This window comes from Nerophis lumbriciformis, linkage group LG34, assembly GCF_033978685.3.
Source record: "Nerophis lumbriciformis linkage group LG34, RoL_Nlum_v2.1, whole genome shotgun sequence".
NCBI lineage: Eukaryota > Metazoa > Chordata > Actinopteri > Syngnathiformes > Syngnathidae > Nerophis > Nerophis lumbriciformis.
Genome location: NC_084581.2, coordinates 14232702 through 14250000, shown reverse-complemented (window position 1 = coordinate 14250000; position 17299 = coordinate 14232702). Strand labels below are relative to the sequence as shown.

At 44.0% G+C, this 17299-nt stretch overlaps 1 protein-coding gene across 1 annotated transcript in view; it reads right to left on the bottom strand.

Annotated features, from left to right (window-relative positions):
• The window catches only part of rfx6 (regulatory factor X, 6), a 16770-nt gene extending 1181 nt beyond the window's left edge, over positions 1 to 15589 (bottom strand). Inside the window, exons 1-19 of the mRNA XM_061929157.2 lie at positions 15433 to 15589; positions 13900 to 14056; positions 13710 to 13833; positions 13506 to 13567; positions 13348 to 13425; positions 13224 to 13251; positions 12667 to 12774; positions 12521 to 12598; positions 12331 to 12444; positions 12215 to 12264; positions 11959 to 12118; positions 11738 to 11882; positions 8615 to 8724; positions 8404 to 8521; positions 7677 to 7799; positions 7404 to 7610; positions 2963 to 3263; positions 155 to 495; positions 1 to 84 (exon numbers count right to left, since the gene is read on the bottom strand). The exon at positions 1 to 84 is cut by the window's left edge and continues 117 nt beyond it. Coding sequence (XP_061785141.1) covers positions 1 to 84; positions 155 to 495; positions 2963 to 3263; positions 7404 to 7610; positions 7677 to 7799; positions 8404 to 8521; positions 8615 to 8724; positions 11738 to 11882; positions 11959 to 12118; positions 12215 to 12264; positions 12331 to 12444; positions 12521 to 12598; positions 12667 to 12774; positions 13224 to 13251; positions 13348 to 13425; positions 13506 to 13567; positions 13710 to 13833; positions 13900 to 14056; positions 15433 to 15586 — 2542 coding nt within the window. The 5' untranslated portion in view covers positions 15587 to 15589. The remainder of the gene's footprint in view (positions 85 to 154; positions 496 to 2962; positions 3264 to 7403; positions 7611 to 7676; positions 7800 to 8403; positions 8522 to 8614; positions 8725 to 11737; positions 11883 to 11958; positions 12119 to 12214; positions 12265 to 12330; positions 12445 to 12520; positions 12599 to 12666; positions 12775 to 13223; positions 13252 to 13347; positions 13426 to 13505; positions 13568 to 13709; positions 13834 to 13899; positions 14057 to 15432) is intronic.
• Positions 15590 to 17299: the final 1710 nt, after the last annotated feature.

Below are 17299 nucleotides of genomic sequence, written 5' to 3'. Positions count from 1 at the left end.
CCACGCTGCTGATGACTGAGACATGCTGGTCCACCAGAGGAGTCATCCGCTGGCTGTCCAGGTAGTTGTTGTTACCATAGTAACCTGAGGCAGGAGGCCAGTTTATTTTCACGTTTATCGGTGAGATTAATTTGTACGTTTGGTATGGTCTTACCACTTTGCCCTGCCGCTGAATACGCTTGACACCCGCCGCTGCTGTGGTTCAGTCCAAAGCCAAAGCCATCAGCAGAGTCCAGGATCTGAGCTGCTGTCTGAGCCTCCAGACCCTGATTGCCGAGGATAGAATCAGAGCCCGAGCCGTAGTCGGAAGTAGGCCTGAGCGAGGAGGGGTAAGGAGTCAGGGAGCAAGCAGTGGCACTGCCGGAGGAGAAATGTTGGCCGTCTGGGTAGAAGACGTCTTTGGGGGACAAAGGGTGCTGGTCGTCAAAAGAGGTGTAGCGAGAGGAGAGGTGGTAGGACAAGGATGTGGCCTGACACAGACTCCCGGTCTGAGGCCTGAATGTGGAAAACACAAGAAGAAATAAAGCTGCAGTAGTAATGTTTGCTTGTCTACACATGGGGGTGTATAGGAAAGGAAAACAGATATCGTGGTAAAGCAATTTAAAGGGGTCATATTATAATCTTTTTTTCCACATTTAAAACACTTCCTCGTGGTCTACATAACATTTAATGGTGGTTCAAAATTCCGCATAGATTATGTTTCACAGATCATTTTATCCACATGTCTCCACTTTGACTGCGTCTTCTACCACATCTGCGGTCCCCTCCGAGGTTTCTCATTGTCATCCCACTGGGTTGAGTTTTTTTCTTGCCCTGATGTGGGATCTGAGCCGAGGATGTCGTTGTGGCTTGTGCAGCCCTTTGAGACACTCGTGATTTAGGGTTATATAAGTAAACTTTGATTGATTGATTAATTGATTGATAGTAAATGCCACAGTGACGGCCGTAATATCCGCCCAAAACATCCGGTCATGCTTATAACTAGAGATCGACATAACTTTGTTTTCCAACCGTGGGAAAGTATAAAGTGAGTGAGAACGACAGTGCTGAGAAGTAGAAGTGGATGATTTTCAATAAATTAAATAAATAAATAATCAAAAACAAGTCCAAGCATGTAATCGACTTGGTGAAGCATTGCGAGCGTAGCACTGAGATCACTGAGTTCAACGGGCGAATCGGTGCGGCATCTGCAGTAATGCGGACCCTGTATCTATCCGTCATGGTGTAGAAAAATTTATCAGTCGATCTACCTTCCTATCCTCACCTATGTGACCTTTGGGTTGTGACCGAAAGGACAAGATCACGGGTACAAGCGGCCGCAATGAGTTTCCTCCCTAGAGTAGCAGGGCTCTGCCTTAGAGATAGGGAGAGAAGCTCTGTCATTTGGGAGGAGCTTGGATTAAAGTCGCTGCTCCTCCACATCGAGAGCAGCCAGATGAGGTGGCTTGAGCATCTGGTCAGGATGCCTCCCAGACGCCTCCCATGAGAGGCATTCAGGCTGGTTCCCTGGAACGCCTTAGGATCCCCGGGAAAAGCTGGACGAAGTAGCTGGGAAGATGGAAGTCTGGGCTTATCTGCTTCGGCTGCTGCCCCATTGACCCCAGATAAACGGAAGAAGTTGGATGGATGAATCGCTGTTGATTTGATGTGAAAGTGTTTTGTGTTAAAAGCTACGTCGCACAACCAATTTTGGAATGTGTCTAAGAATTTTTTACATTTGTGAGGTCAGAGGTCACCGATGTATGATTTGTTCTACCGGTAGTTCTTCTACAGCAAACTCCTCCAAGCATGCTTTTATGGAGCTTGTTTTGAGAACAGGGAAAAAGAAAAGGGTCTTTCCCAATGTGTTCCCACAAAGCTGGAGGCATACATTGTCTAAAATGTCTCGCTAAGATGAAGATTTGACAACTAAGAAGTCCAGTCGAACTTCACTCATTCATTAAATGACGTGTCCCAATACTTTTGCCATCCTGGCAGGCACAAGACATTAAAACAATGTTGAGAACTTGTTGAATTAGGTCCTGACATTGAGCAATTCACACCTAACGTTGGAACAACATGCTTTGGAGGACGTTTAATCAAGGTCGGGTTCTGACGTTGATTTGACCATTGAAATTTGATCATTTCCCAACCAATATTCTACAACACAAAACACGTTGAAACAACATGCTTTTTGAGGACATTTATTCAATGTCAGGTTGTGGCGTTGACTTGACCATTGAAATGTATTCATTTCCCAACCAACAACGTGGATCCAATGTTAGACTTCAACGTTGTTTAGAAGTCAGTTTTAAAAAACATACAGTACAGGCCAAAAGTTTGGACACACTTTCTCATTCAATGGGTTTTCTTTATTTTCATGACTATTTACATTGTAGATTGTCACTGAAGGCATCAAAACTATGAATGAACACATGTGGAGTTATGTACTTAACAAAAAAATGTGAAATAACTGAAAACATGTTTTATATTCTAGTTTCTTCAAACTAGCCACCCTTTGCTCTCATTACTGTTTTGCACACTCTTGGCCATTCTCTCGATGAGCTTCAAGAGGGTTGGCTTTTTACTTTACAATTGTCATAGTTTTGATGCCTTCAGCGACAGTCTACAATGTAAATAGTCAGGAAAATAAAGAAACACATTGAAATGAGAAGGTGTAGCCTGAACTGTATATGTATAATCAACGTTGTATCAATGTCTTGTGCCTGCTGGGATGTAGTGTGTGGAGAGGTTTACTACATACATTTTAGGTTCGAGACCATGGTGGTTCAATTACTGCATATCTAAATCATGTAACACAAGAATGGCTACACCAGAAGAGAAGTAATAAGGTTTAGGAACGGCCAAGCCAGAGCCCAGACCTAAATATAACTGAAAATATGTGGGGTAACCAAAGGGGGTATGGCACAAAAGGGAATGCTCTCGCACATCATATTACAGCTGTATGGATATGAAAAGTGACCTGAGTCCAGGCTGGTAGTTGGAGGTAGCGCCGGCTGCAGGAAAGTAAGTGGAGCAGGGGTACAGGGTCTCCGGGAAGGTGGTGCAGGGGTTGGGCTGGGTCATGGAAGTCAGTGTGGAGAAGTAAGACGAGGAAGACGAGGAAGAGGATGATGTAGAGGTGGCGGTCAAAGAGGAAGATGTGAGGGTTCTTCCCGCCATGGGTCCCTGGTTGATGACGGAGCCTCTGTGCACCAAGGCCGCTGGAGAGATGGGGGGCGTCATGACGGAGGTGGAAACTTGAGAGAAGTCCATTGGACCACCTGGGAAAGACAGAATAAACCAGGACTGACATCTTTGCTGAGACCAGTGCCTCTCAATTATTTTCTGTTTTTGGTTACACCCCCTAGGAAGAAGAAAACATTTTAATACAATAACTTTTGCGATTAATCACGAAAAACTATAGCGTTTAATTATGTATATAGACAGAGTAATCACACAATTTATTTTGTCCGCACATGCTGCTCACACACACACTAGGTGTGGCGAAATTATTCTCTGCATTTGACCCATCACTGTGGATGGTTACCTGAAAGGTGTGGGTTGTTATACGTCAATATATGTGACAGTGCAAAAATGAGTCAGGAGACTCTGACAGGTGTGCTCCCTAACAAATTTCACTTTCAAAATAAAAAAAACATCCATCCATCCATCCATCCATCTATCTTCTTCCGCTTATCCGAGGTCGGGTCGCGGGGGCAGCAGCCTAAGCAGGGAAGCCCAGACTTCCCTCTCCCCAGCCACTTCGTCCAGCTCCTCCCGGGGGATCCCGAGGCATTCCCAGGCCAGCCGGGATATATAGTCTTCCCAACGTGTCCTGGGTCTTCCCCGCTGCCTCCTACCGGTCGGACGTGCCCTAAACACCTCCCTAGGGAGGCGTTCGGGTGGCATCCTGACCAGATGCCCGAACCACCTCATCTGGCTCCTCTCGATGTGGAGGAGCAGCGGCTTTACTTTGAGCTCCCCCCGGATGACAGAGCTTCTCACCCTATCTCTAAGGGAGAGCCCCGCCATCCGGCGGAGGAAACCCATTTCGGCCGCTTGTACCCGTGATCTTGTCCTTTCGGTCATGACCCAAAGCTCATGACCATAGGTGAGGATGGGAACGTAGATCGACCGGTAAATAGAGAGCTTTTCCTTCCGGCTCAGCTCCTTCTTCACCACAACGGATCGATACAGCGTCCGCATTACTGAAGACGCCGCACCGATCCGCCTGTCGATCTCACGATCCACTCTTCCCTCACTCGTGAACAAGACTCCGAGGTACTTGAATTCCTCCACTTGGGGCAAGATCTCCTCCCCAACCCGGAGATGGCACTCCACCCTTTTCCGGGCGAGAACCATGGACTCGGACTTGGAGGTGCTGATTCTCATCCCAGTCGCTTCACACTCGGCTGCGAACCGATCCAGTGAGAGCTGAAGATCTTGGCCAGATGAAGCCATCAGGACCACATCATCTGCAAAAAGCAGAGACCTAATTCTGCAGCCACCAAACCAGATACTCTCAACGCCCTGACTGCGCCTAGAAATTCTGTCCATAAAGGTTATGAACAGAATCGGTGACAAAGGGCAGCCCTGGCGGAGACCAACCCTCACTGGAAACGGGTCCGACTTACTGCCAGCAATGCGGACCAAGCTCTGACACTGATTATACAGGGCGCAAACTGCCACAATAAGACAGTCCGTTACCCCATACTCTCTGAGCACTCCCCACAGGACTTCCCGGGGTACACGGTCGAATGCCTTCTCCAAGTCTACAAAGCACATGTAGACTGGTTGGGCAAACTCCCATGCACCCTCAAGGACCCTGCCGAGAGTATAGAGCTGGTCCACAGTTCCACGACCAGGACGAAAACCACACTGTTCCTCCTGAATCCGAGGTTCGACTATTCGGCGTAGCCTCCTCTCCAGTACACCTGAATAGACCTTACCGGGAAGGCTGAGGAGTGTGATCCCACGATAGTTGGAACACACCCTCCGGTTCCCCTTCTTAAAGAGAGGAACCACCACCCCGATCTGCCAATCCAGAGGTACCGCCCCCGATGTCCACGCGATGTTGCAGAGTCTTGTCAGCCAAGACAGCCCCACAACATCCAGAGCCTTAAGGAACTCCGGGCGGTTCTCATCCACCCCCGGGGCCTTGCCACCGAGGAGCTTTTTAACTACCTCGGCAACCTCATCCCCAGAAATAGGAGAGCCCACCACAGATTCCCCAGGCCCTGATTCCTCATAGGAAGACGTGCTGGTAGGATTGAGGAGGTCTTCGAAGTATTCCCTCCACCGATCCACAACATCCGCAGTCGAGGTCAGCAGAACACCATCCTCACCATACACGGTGTTGACATTGCACTGCTTCCCCTTCCTGAGGCGGCGTATGGTGGTCCAGAATCGCTTCGAAGCCGTCCGTAAGTCGTTTTCCATGGCTTCCCCGAACTCCTCCCATGTCCGAGTTTTTGCCTCCGCGACCGCCAAAGCCGCACATCGCTTGGCCTGTCGGTACCTGTCTGCTGTCTCCGGAGTCTTATGAGCCAAAAGAGCTCGATAGGACTATTTCTTCAGCTTGACGGCATCTCTTACCGCTGGTGCGGGTTATAGGATTACCGCCACGACAGGCACCAACCACCTTGCGGCTACAGCTCCGATCGGCCGCCTCGACAATAGAGGCACGGAACATCGTCCACTCGGACTCAATGTCCAGTGCCTCCCTCGTGACATGTTCAAAGTTCTTCCGGAGGTGGGAATTGAAACTCTCTCTGACAGGAGACTCTGCCAGGCGTTCCCAGCAAACCCTCACAATGCGTTTGGGCCTGCCAGGTCTGTCCGGCATCCTCCCCCTCCATCGCAGCCAACTCACCACCAGGTGGTGATCGGTAGAAAGCTCCGCCCCTCTCTTCACCCGAGTGTCCAAAACATGAGACCGCAAATCCGATGACACAACTACAAAGTCGATCATGGAACTGCGGCCTAGGGTGTCCTGGTGCCAAGTGCACATATGGACACCCTTATGTTTGAACATGGTGTTTGTTATTGACAATCTGTGATGAGCACAAAAGTCCAATAACAAAACACCACTCGGGTTCAGATCCGGGCGGCCATTCTTCCCAATCACGCCTCTCCAGGTCTCACTGTCGTTGCCAACATGAGCGTTGAAGTCTCCCAGTAGAACGAGGGAATCACCCGGGGGAGCACTCTCCAGTACTCCCTCGAGTGAATCCAAAAAGGGTGGGTACTCTGAGCAGCCGTTTGGCGCGTAAGCGCAAACAACAGTCAGGACCCGTCCCCCCATCCGAAGGCGGAGGGAGGCTACCCTCTCGTCCACCGGGTTGAACTCCAACATGCAAGCTTTGAGCCGGGGGGAAACAAGAATTGCTACCCCAGCCCGTCGCCTCTCACTGCCGGCAACGCCAGAGTGGAAGAGAGTCCAGCCCCTCTCAAGAGAACTGGTTCCAGAGCCCTTGTTGTGCGTCGAAGTGAGTCCGACTATATCTAGCCGGAACTTCTCCACCTCACGCACTAGCTCAGGCTCCTTCCCCCCCAGCAAGGTGACATTCCACGTCCCAAGAGCTAGCTTATGTAGCCGAGGATCGGACCGCCAAGTGCCCTGCCTTCGGCTGCCGCCCAGCTCACACTGCACCCGACCTCTATGGCCCCTGCTATGGGTGGTGAGCCCAAGGGATGTGTGACCCACGTTGGCTCTTCGGGCTGTGCCCGGCCGGGCCCCATGGGGACAGGCCCGGCCACCAGGCGCTCGCCATTGTGCCCCACCTCCGGGCCTGGCTCCAGAGGGGGGACACGGTGACCCGCGTCCGGGCGAGGGAAATCTGGGTTCCTTGTTAGTGTTCTTCATAGAGATCTTCGAGCTGCTCTTTGTCTGATCCCTCACCTAGGACCAGTTTGCCTTGGGAGACCCTACCAGAGGGCATAGAAGCCCCCGGACAACATAGCTCCTAGGATCACGCAAACTCCTCTACCACGTTAAGGTGGCAGCTCAGAGAGGAGTTAAAAAAAACAACAACAAAATAAACCCTGACGATAATATACAAGATATTGTTACCAAGTTTTGAACATATAAATGGCGTGAACTTAAGTAAAACATTAAAAAAAAATGTTTCTGACATCTAAACTGTCTTGTGTCTAAATATTGGGGTCTTTTTTTTCAAGTTAATTTGAATTATGCATGCAAGTAATTTACTGTGATTAATCACAATTAATCAAAAATCAAAAGTGTGATTATTCTGATTTAAAAAAAACAATCGTTTAACAGTATTACTAATAATATATCATTACCAATGCATTAATATTATTTGCAGAAGACCAATAAAAAAAGAGCTGCAGGACAAAAATGGCCTACTTTGCTCACTTTGGACACGCCGGACTTAGACATTTTATGTGTCTCTTTTTACCTGACCCAGGGTAGACAACAGAATCTGTCGTCTGGTAGATGCCGGCACTTGTCTCGTCTCCTTGCTGCTGACTGGTGGACACAGACATGTAGGTGGTCTGTCCTGGGGACTCGCTCTTGACCGATTGGTCGACGGTGGTGCTGGACTTGTTGCGATTGGCTAAGAAGCAGGAACTGGGAGAGGCCAGAAAGGCGGCTTTACTTGCACCTGAAATAGCAAACAAATCTGCATCAACTACAGTCCATGTTGGATCTTTTTTATTGTCATCCATACCTGCTTTCTTCATGTGTTTGTCCAGAAGGTTCTGCAGGTCTTGTTCCTTGTCGTTGTTAAACTGAGATTCCAGAGCCAACAGGATGTATTCGTCCAGCAGCATCCGGATCAGATGGAAGGAACCTGAGCACGGCCCAGATAGAAGTAATTACTTTTAACCAGGGGTCCTCAAGGCAAGCTAAACATCAACGAAATAATCAAATCATACAATTTTACAGAAAACTTAATGGAAGAAATACATTGCTGGATAGTTCAATAGATAATTGTGCTTGTTCTAAACCAGAAACCTGGGCTTTAATTGCTGGGCTCCCTAAAGAGGTGTGTGACTTAATTAAAAGGAAATATTCCACAGATGCTCCTGGATCAGGACATAGGACCTTGTTCTTCCTCAGTTTGTCCAGCAGGGTGACAGCTGGTGTGTTTGAGCATTTTTTTGGAGCTTAGTGGGAGGAAGCAGACAAATGGTCGGTGTTTATTCACACACCGTGTTTGAACAGCGAGCACACGACCCCGAGATAAGACTGTTTAATCAAGCCCAGTGGGGCCATTACAATTTATGATGCCATTGTACAAATGCGCTGCGTGTGTGTGTGTTTAGAAGACGGACGCACAAAACTGACCTTCCAAATGATTGATCCTAATACTAATAATGCAAAAATTTCCAGGTTGTGTCTCATTAGTGTGTGCAAAATTGTGCTGTTGAGATGGATTGTGGTTCTTTCCTGACCAAAGCTGGAGGCATTGTTGAGTGTGAGGTTGTGCATGACTCTGGCACCAAAGAAGCTCCACCTGAGCAGGAACTCTTGAGCTCGCTTCTTCACCGTGCGACCCGTCTGCTTGCTTGGCTGCTTGCCCACAAAGAAAACAAAAAAAACAAAGAAAAAAACAAAGTGTGAGTCTACTTTCTGGTGTTTGCAGGGTGATTTAGAATCAAACACCTTGATGACTTTGTGCTCCACTACCGAATCCAGCCACTCGATGAAGGACTCCACTGTGGCGTTCTTCCTCAGCAGCTCCTTTAGCTCCTGGAAGACAGTGATGGCGTCGTCTGGAGGAAAATAAGCGCCTCGGTCATGCACAACAATAGATGAATAAATTGAAGAAGAAAAAAGAATCCTGGTAATGTAAAAGACTCTCGGCAGAGATAATATTGAATACATTGAGTAATTGAACCTCCTTGGTGGAGTTAATATTGAATATTTTTAGTAACTTTACATCTAGTGGCAGTAATATTGAATATTTACAGTAATTGAACTTCCTTGGTGGTGGCGATAGTAAATATTTTCAGTAAAGGAACCTCCATGCTGGAGGTAATATTGAATACTTCCAGTAAATGAATCTCCTTGGTGGAGGTAATAATGAATCTTTCCAGTAACTGAACCTACTTGGTGGTAGTAATATTGCAAACTTCCTCTTAATATGAGCTTAATTGTTTTGGTAATATTGAATATCTTCTGTAAATTAACCTCTTTGGTGTAGGTCATTTTGAGGACTTGGCCGAAGCCTAAAATCCTTGGTGGAAGTAATACAGAATATTTTCTGTACCACAACCTTTGTGGTAGAGGTAACATTAGAGGGGAACTGCTCTTTTTTGGAATTTTTGCCAATCATTCACAATCATTTTTTTACGGTTTTTAAAGATGATAAAAAACGCTTGTAAGATGCGACTAATGTGAGTCATCGTTGCAGCCTTGAAAGCCATCTAAAACAGGGGTGTCAAACGTACGGGCCGAGGGCCGGACCAGGCCCGCGGACAGGTTTTATCCGACCAGCGGGATGAGTTTGCTAAGTATAAAAATTAACCTGAAATTTTTTAATGAAAGAAACAGCTGTTCTAAATGTGTCCACTAGATGTCGCAATAGCAATTCTTTGTATCTTTGTAGATGATGCTACATATGAACAAAATAAACCACATGATGTTAGTACATCAGTCGAGGAAAATTATCAAACTACATAAATAACATCCTGTAATTTAATTTTAATGTAATTGTTTTATCTTGATAGATTGAAAATTAACACCAATGAGTGGGCTGATGAACATTATCACATAATTTATTCAGAAACTATAAATAACGACAAATAAAGTGTATATACTATTAACCGCAACAGGTAATTTAAAAATAAAAAACCAACAACATTATGATTTGTACAATTTCAGAATGTGGTTGTTCTTTTTTTAAACAAAGAAAACAATCTGAAATTGTCTTTATTTTTAAGTTAATGAGTGAGTAGATTTTTCTCCATGTGGCCCCCGATCTAAAATGAGTTTGACACCCCTGATCTAAAACAACTTCAAAATCCTCCATCAACGTTTTATATACACACTGCACATCTATGTGTAATGTAATAACAGACACGATGATAACAATATGTAATATTATTAATATTAACCGTATTTTGGTAATTTTATGCACAGCCTGAATTAATTCTTCAGCGCATTTATTTGCGTTTCCATAGCAGCGCACTTCCGACTTCCTGCAACAAATTTGTTCCTACTCCCGGAATGAAACGCCAGTGTGTTTTCTAACCTTGGCAGACTTGGTAATAGACAACAAAGATGATTATTTTTGGACAAATGAAGATTCACCACCTTATCTTTTTGAAACTAAATATAAGGAGGATGAACTGCTGCTTCTAGAATCGAGTGCAAAGAAAAGGCTGAAACGTTGGAGCGGACGGAGGCCGAGAATGCGACATGGTCACGCTGCAAATCTGGAACTTTGAGCCATGCTATGCTGAATTAATTCATTGTTTACCTAAATCAACTGGACACATCCTCGGCCAGTTGGACCAAACGGACAACTGTCCATCGAGTAAGTCACTATACTATTGATCATGATACATGCAACACAGCAACGTACACTGCAGTGCATACGCTGTCAAGTTAGCTGTGTTCAAACAAGACATGAAATGAGGGCTAATACTTTACAGATACTGTAATATGATTGTTCATGTTTTTCAGTCAATACAAATTCGTGTCGTATCGGAGTGTTGTGCATTACAAACTCAAACGAGTTTCATGCTGACGCAGAATCTAGCTTATCTCTTTCCGTAGTTAGCTTTTACGGCTAATACCGTAGCACGCTACGCTAGAAAAAGAGTTCCTCAGTCTTCGCTCTTACAATAACTATGTTGCTACAGCTTGGTTATTATACAGGTTATGGAACGTAAATTAAGTATTGTTGACGGTTTTTTAATGCATCTTTAAAGTGATTTAGAGGTAGAAACGATTGCTCCCGTTTGCTGCATTGCTGGCATCAACAACGAGCCAATTTCTATGTGAATGCAAAAAAAAAAACATTTGGTTTCCTGTCTCTCATAATAATTGTGGACGATAGGCAAAATTCCCCAAAAAGTGCAGTTCCCCTTTAAGGACTTGGAATAAATGTACTGTCCTTGGAGGAGCTAATACCTAAGTGAAAACATCGTCTCAAGAATTTTTTTGCAAGTGGAGGGATACATTCAGGACTTTGGCAAAACATAACTCCCTTTGTGGCGGTACAATTGCATATTATCTATAAATTAACCTCCTCGGTGGAGGTACTATTACATATTTTCTTTAAATTACTTTTCTTTGTGGAGGTACTGTAACATCCATCCATCCATTTCTACCGCTTGTCCTTTTGGGGTCGCGGGGGGTGCTGGAGCCTATCTCAGCTGCATTTGGGTATTTTCTATAAATCAATCTTCTTGTTGGAAGTACTGTTACATATTTTCCATAAATTAACGTCCTTGGTGGATGTACTATCACATATTTTCTATAAATTAGCCTCCTTAGTGGAGGTACTATTGCATAATTTCAATGAATTACATTTTTGGTGAAGGTAATTTTGAGCACTCAGCCTAAAAACATACCACCTTTGGTGGTGGTATTTTTGCATATTTTCAGCAATACATTATTACGGTGGTAATATAACTATTGAATATTTTATATAAATATTTATTTTATTGGCAAAGATAAAAGCCAGGACTTGGACAAAACACTCGGTGGAGATAATATTGACAAGTTATTTTCAATATCAACTCCCTGGAGGAGGTAATCATTGACAGGGCGACTCACGCTCAGAGTAGGCGTCGTGCTCGTGGTCGACGGCGGCTGTGATGCTGAGCAGAGACTGCAGGCTTATGCTGTGAAGATCGACGTTGTCAATGTCCAGCACCATGTTGGTCACCACGTTCTGATCAAAGAGCGCCGGGCGAGCAATCTACAGCGATGACATCATCACCATGACAAGTTGACTTGGTCTGCAAGATGTTAACAAGTGGAACTCTGTGCATCACCTGCGCAAGGTGCAAGAAGGATGCCTGTCTCTTCAGGGAGGAGATGAAGCGGCGTGCGATGGGGAGCTTCTTGGCTGCGAGGCTTTCTGGAAGGTTCTCCAGGGAAGAGGCCAGCCAGTGCTCCCAGTGCTTGGCAAAGTTGCGGATGTCTGCCAAGAGACTAATTAAAAACACAAACATTTGATATTGTGGTGATGCAAATTCTATTGTTTTTCTAAAAACTGACAAATATTGTACATACAAATATACTACTAACCTTTCTGGCATCTCTTGCATTGTGGCAGGAATGAGAATATCAGTCAAAACCTGAAAGGTTGCAAATGTGTTGGTAATGTATCGACAATATTAGCATGTTGGGTGTGTGTTGGCCACCTTGTAGAGAATGGAGTCACACACGCACAAGATGTCGACGACCACCGTGTTCTCCAACAGGTGCAGCAGGTGGTCAGGCATGCCCTGCCAGAAGTGCAGCAGGAAGTTCTGGATCTGCAAAAAAGTAAATCAAAAGCAGACCAATCATTGAAGTGGTCTATAAAGGTAACCGCGAGTCCGATATGTTCACCTCGTCAAAGTTGACGTTGATGGCGTTGTCTAGGATGCACTGGCAGTGGGTTTTGTACATCATGATCAGAGTGTCCACCTGCACATACGTCATGACTTCATGGGCTTTCTAAAATCATTGGGAAATCAAGTGTTTGGTTTAACAACCTTGTCTCTGGAGGTGTTTCCCTGCAGGACGAGATGCTGAGCACTGGGGAATTCTGGCAGTAGTGTTCCAGTTTTGGAGCTCAGAGAATATTTCCTGGTGAATCCTCCCTGCACACAACATACACATCTTCTAGATCAGGGGTCTCAAACTTTTGCAACAAACATACTCTGGCCAGCACAAAGAGCAACTTCCTGTAAGCAAGCGGAAGGGTTTCTAGCCATCTCCCGGTGAACTGAACAGTGTCAAAATATAAAACATTTTACAATAAATTTGACATTTATAAAGACTTAAGTCCTACCATAGCTCAGAGTTACTATACCTGCTGGTCAGTGACGTGCGGTATGAGCTTTTAAACATAACCCGTTAACTGCTGCCAATCAGATGGTGAATAAGATACTCTTTAGGGTTCATATGTTTGTAAATCTGACTGTGATGAAGTCAGTGCCTCACCAGCCATGAACCTCACGCACGTCACTGCTGCTGGTAGCATAGTAACATTATTTCATCAAAGCGAAGCATACATTTATAGATATAAAAAACGTTTGTGAGATGTTACCTCATTCTTTAGCTTGCTCCCAGAAAACCTGTCAAAGAAAAGGTGAACTTTTATACGTAAAACTAACCATAACATTTGGAAATTGTCAATGTCGACCAAAGTAAAGCAATTGGAAGTAAAGTACCTGGTCAAACCTTTACCAGAATAGACCGAGTGATAGTAGGCACTGCTCTCTTTGATGCCGATGCCATAGTAATGATACCTGCCGTATAACATGATTAATGCATCATTATACCTACAACAGTGTATCAGAAAATAAACTGCAGGAGTGTTCAAACTCACTTGGAATGTCCTCTTGTTCCAAGTCTTCTTGTAGTAAGGAGAGGGAACTTCTGTCGTATCGTCTGAGGAGTTCACGCAAGTATTATCAGAGAAAAGAAAGAAAGATAAATAGGTGTGTAACTATCTCAATCATTCAGTCGTCTAAAATAATGACTTTAGAGACCGCACTGAGGACATTCTGAAATGTTCTGTCTCTCAACGTACTTTTCCAAAAGTGGCAGCGCAAGCCGGTTCTAGTTTGACCTTCCTACAGAAGTCCAGGTAGTGAGCGTAGAGGATGCAGCGAGGAAGACACACACCCTCACACACAATGTAGTTTTCCTCCAGCCTGTTGACAAAAAACACAATAGTAACAATAATATTCATAAAATATGACTATTACTCGCCTCCTCACCATTGCAGGGTGAGCTGTGTCTGTTTCTTCTTGTCTTTGCCCATCTTAATGATGCTCTTCCTGGGAATGGGGGGGCTGGTTTTGGCGCTCGGGTCCACGTCTTGGTCTTGATCCCGGTCTTCCTCAGAGGAGGCCATCTCATTGCTGTTGTCCGCCTCTGAGGACACAGAACACACACAGAACCATTGACAACTATATTTAATCACATAAAAATACAATGTATTGTACAGGTGCAGGAGAGGGATGCGTTGTCACGGTAAACAAACCTGTCCTGTCAAGAAAGACGTCATCATGCTTTAAAGCAGTGCAAGTTCTCAACCTTACTCACGGGATGTACACCCTGTGGACTACAGTATATTCTTCAGTAAAGTATCCCTTGAGTAGAAAAAAGTACATTAGTTTGAAAAAGAAAAGATGTAAAAACCCAGGCCTGTGATTTATGACTGTAAAAAACAGGTGTCGTTTGAGAACACATTTAGATTACTTAATTTGAAAACAAATAAATAAATACACCTTTATTACAAAACATAATTATAATAAATACATGTTCTAGATTGTGACTACAAAAATTAATTTATGAACTTTATTTATTATTGTTTTTTTTCTATTTTGTCACTCTCTTAACTTTTAAATGAGGCAAACTTACAAAATCAAGAGATCAAATACTTATTTCCCCTGGTAATTCTAGATTGTATATAGTACATTTTAACATCTAGTAAAAATGGGGTGCCTTCAAGTATACTATAGCACTATCTTTTGAAAACCACTGCCTCCAAAGATATGCACCTGGGGATAGGTTGATTGGCAACACTAAATTGGCCCTAGTGTGTGGATGTGAGTGTGAATGTTGTCTGTCTATCTGTGTTGGCCCTGCGATGAGGTAGCGACTTGTCCAGGGTGTACCCCGCCTTCCGCCCGATTGTAGCTGAGATAGGCTCCAGCGCCCCCCGCGACCCCAAAGGGAATAAGCGGTAGAAAATGGATGGATGGATGCTTTAAACAACAACACGTCTATAAATGTCCAACTTTATTCATCATCCAACAAGCAAACTCTTCAGTCAAACAGCTGAAAAAACAGTTAAAAATTGTAATAATTTGAAACCTTTAAAAAAATTCAATACATTAAAATCGTGTTTTTCAACCACCTGAGGCAACATTACATGACAAGCAATTTTAAGACTTTCAGGGATCTTTGTGGGTGTTTGGCTACTATTTTTATCCAAATGTACAGGTCTACTACATATTGGTGGAAAATGTAGCAGTTTGTCCCTTTTTATTTAGTTGTGGCAGCACCTAGTGGCTTATTTGTGTCCTTGTCAGGTAAAATTTCCATCAGAGAGACAACCAAACTCTATTAAGACATTGAACATTCATTTACTGGTTGAACACTGCCAATATTGTAAAAGTGTCAACATGTTAAACATGAATGAATGACCAGTTATTGACATGTAAAAGGGATAGGATTAAATAAAACCAGTTAAAAACATGTCTGAAAAAAAACCTTCAATATAATAGCAACAATTGGGCCTTTACCTGATTTGATGCCAGAGTCGTCCTCCAGATGAAAAAGTGAGGATCCATTGGTGTGATTTTCCTCCAAAGGTTTGGTGAAAGAGTGAACAGGAAAGAGTCCATCAGTGGCTGAAGTCTCTCTGCTGCGTTTCATCGGCATGGTCACGGACTGCATAGGCGAAAGAAGGAAACAGAGTCCAGATCTGCTCAATCATTGGTGCCGCTTGACGCCTTCCTTTCGAGAAGACAGCAGGGCCAGCATCATCTTTTTTTGGTCAGCTTTATCCAGTGTTGGAGCCAGAAGCAGGTGGAAGAGGGCCTCGGTGCTGAGCTGTGATAAAGCAGAGAAGATAATAAACAGGGAGAGCAGGCCCGTCTAATGAAGCTGTGGATGCTCGCTTCATATTTACAGAAGAGATTCTTAATCATTAACTGAAGAAAGGCCTCATCCATCTGTCCATCTAGTCAGCTTTCTCTTTGCACTCACCATGTACAGGAAACATTAATGCTAATGATCATATATATACGTATATATATATATATATATATATATATATATATATATATATATATATATATATATATATATATATATATATATATATATATATATATATATATATAAACTGTATATATATATACACATATAAATATATGTACATGTATATATACACACAAATATATATACATATAGATATATGTATACATATACCTATATATGTATACATATACAGTATATACACATTTATGTACATATATACATGTACTGTATATACAAATATATACACACATACATACATATATATACACACATATATACATACATATACACATATATACATAATTATACATATATATACAAATATACATATATATATATGTATTGCCAAAAGTATTTGGCCACCCATCCAAATGATCAGAATCAGGTGTCCTAATCACTTGGCACAAGCACTTAGTCATGGAGACTGTTTCTACAAACATTTGTGAAAGAATGGGCCGTTCTCAGGAGCTCAGTGATTTCCAGCGTGGAACTGTCATTGGATGCCACCTGTGCAACAAATCCAGTCATGAAATTTCCTCACTCCTAAATATTCCAAAGTCAACTGTCGGCTTTATTATAAGAAAATGGAAGAGTTTGGGAACAACAGCAACACAGCCACGAAGTGGTAGGCCACCTAAAATTGACAGAGAAGGGTCAGCGGATGCTGAAGCGCATAGTGCAAAGACTCTGGAGTAATGAATCTCGCTTTTCCATCTGGCAATCTGATGGACGAGTCTGGGTTTGGAGGTTGCCAGGAGAACGGTACATTTCGGACTGCATTGTGCCGAGTGTGAAATTTGGTGGAGGAGGAATTATGGTGTGGCCCCTTAGTTCCAGTGAAAGAAACTTTGAATGCTCCAGGATACCATTTTGGACAATTCCATGCCCCCAACCTTGTGGGAACAGTTTGGAGCGGGCCCCTTCCTCTTCCAACATGACTATTACCAGTGCACAAAGCAAGGTCCATAAAGACATGGATGACAGAGTCTGGTGTGGATGAACTTGACAGATCTACACGGAGTCCTGACCTGAACCAGATAGAACACCTTTGGGATGAATTACAACGGAGACTGAGAGCCAGGCCTTCTTGACCAACATCAGTGTGTGACCTCACCAATGTGCTTTTGGAAGAATGGTCGAAAATTCCTATAAACACACTCCGCAACCTTGTGGACAGCCTTCCCAGAAGAGTTGAAGCTGTAATAGCTGCAAAAGGTGGACCGACATCATATTGAACCCTATGGGTTAGGAATGGGATGGCACTTCAAGTTAAAGTTAAAGTACCAATGATTGTCACACACACACGAGGTGTGGCGAAATCATTCTCTGAATTTAACCCATCACCCT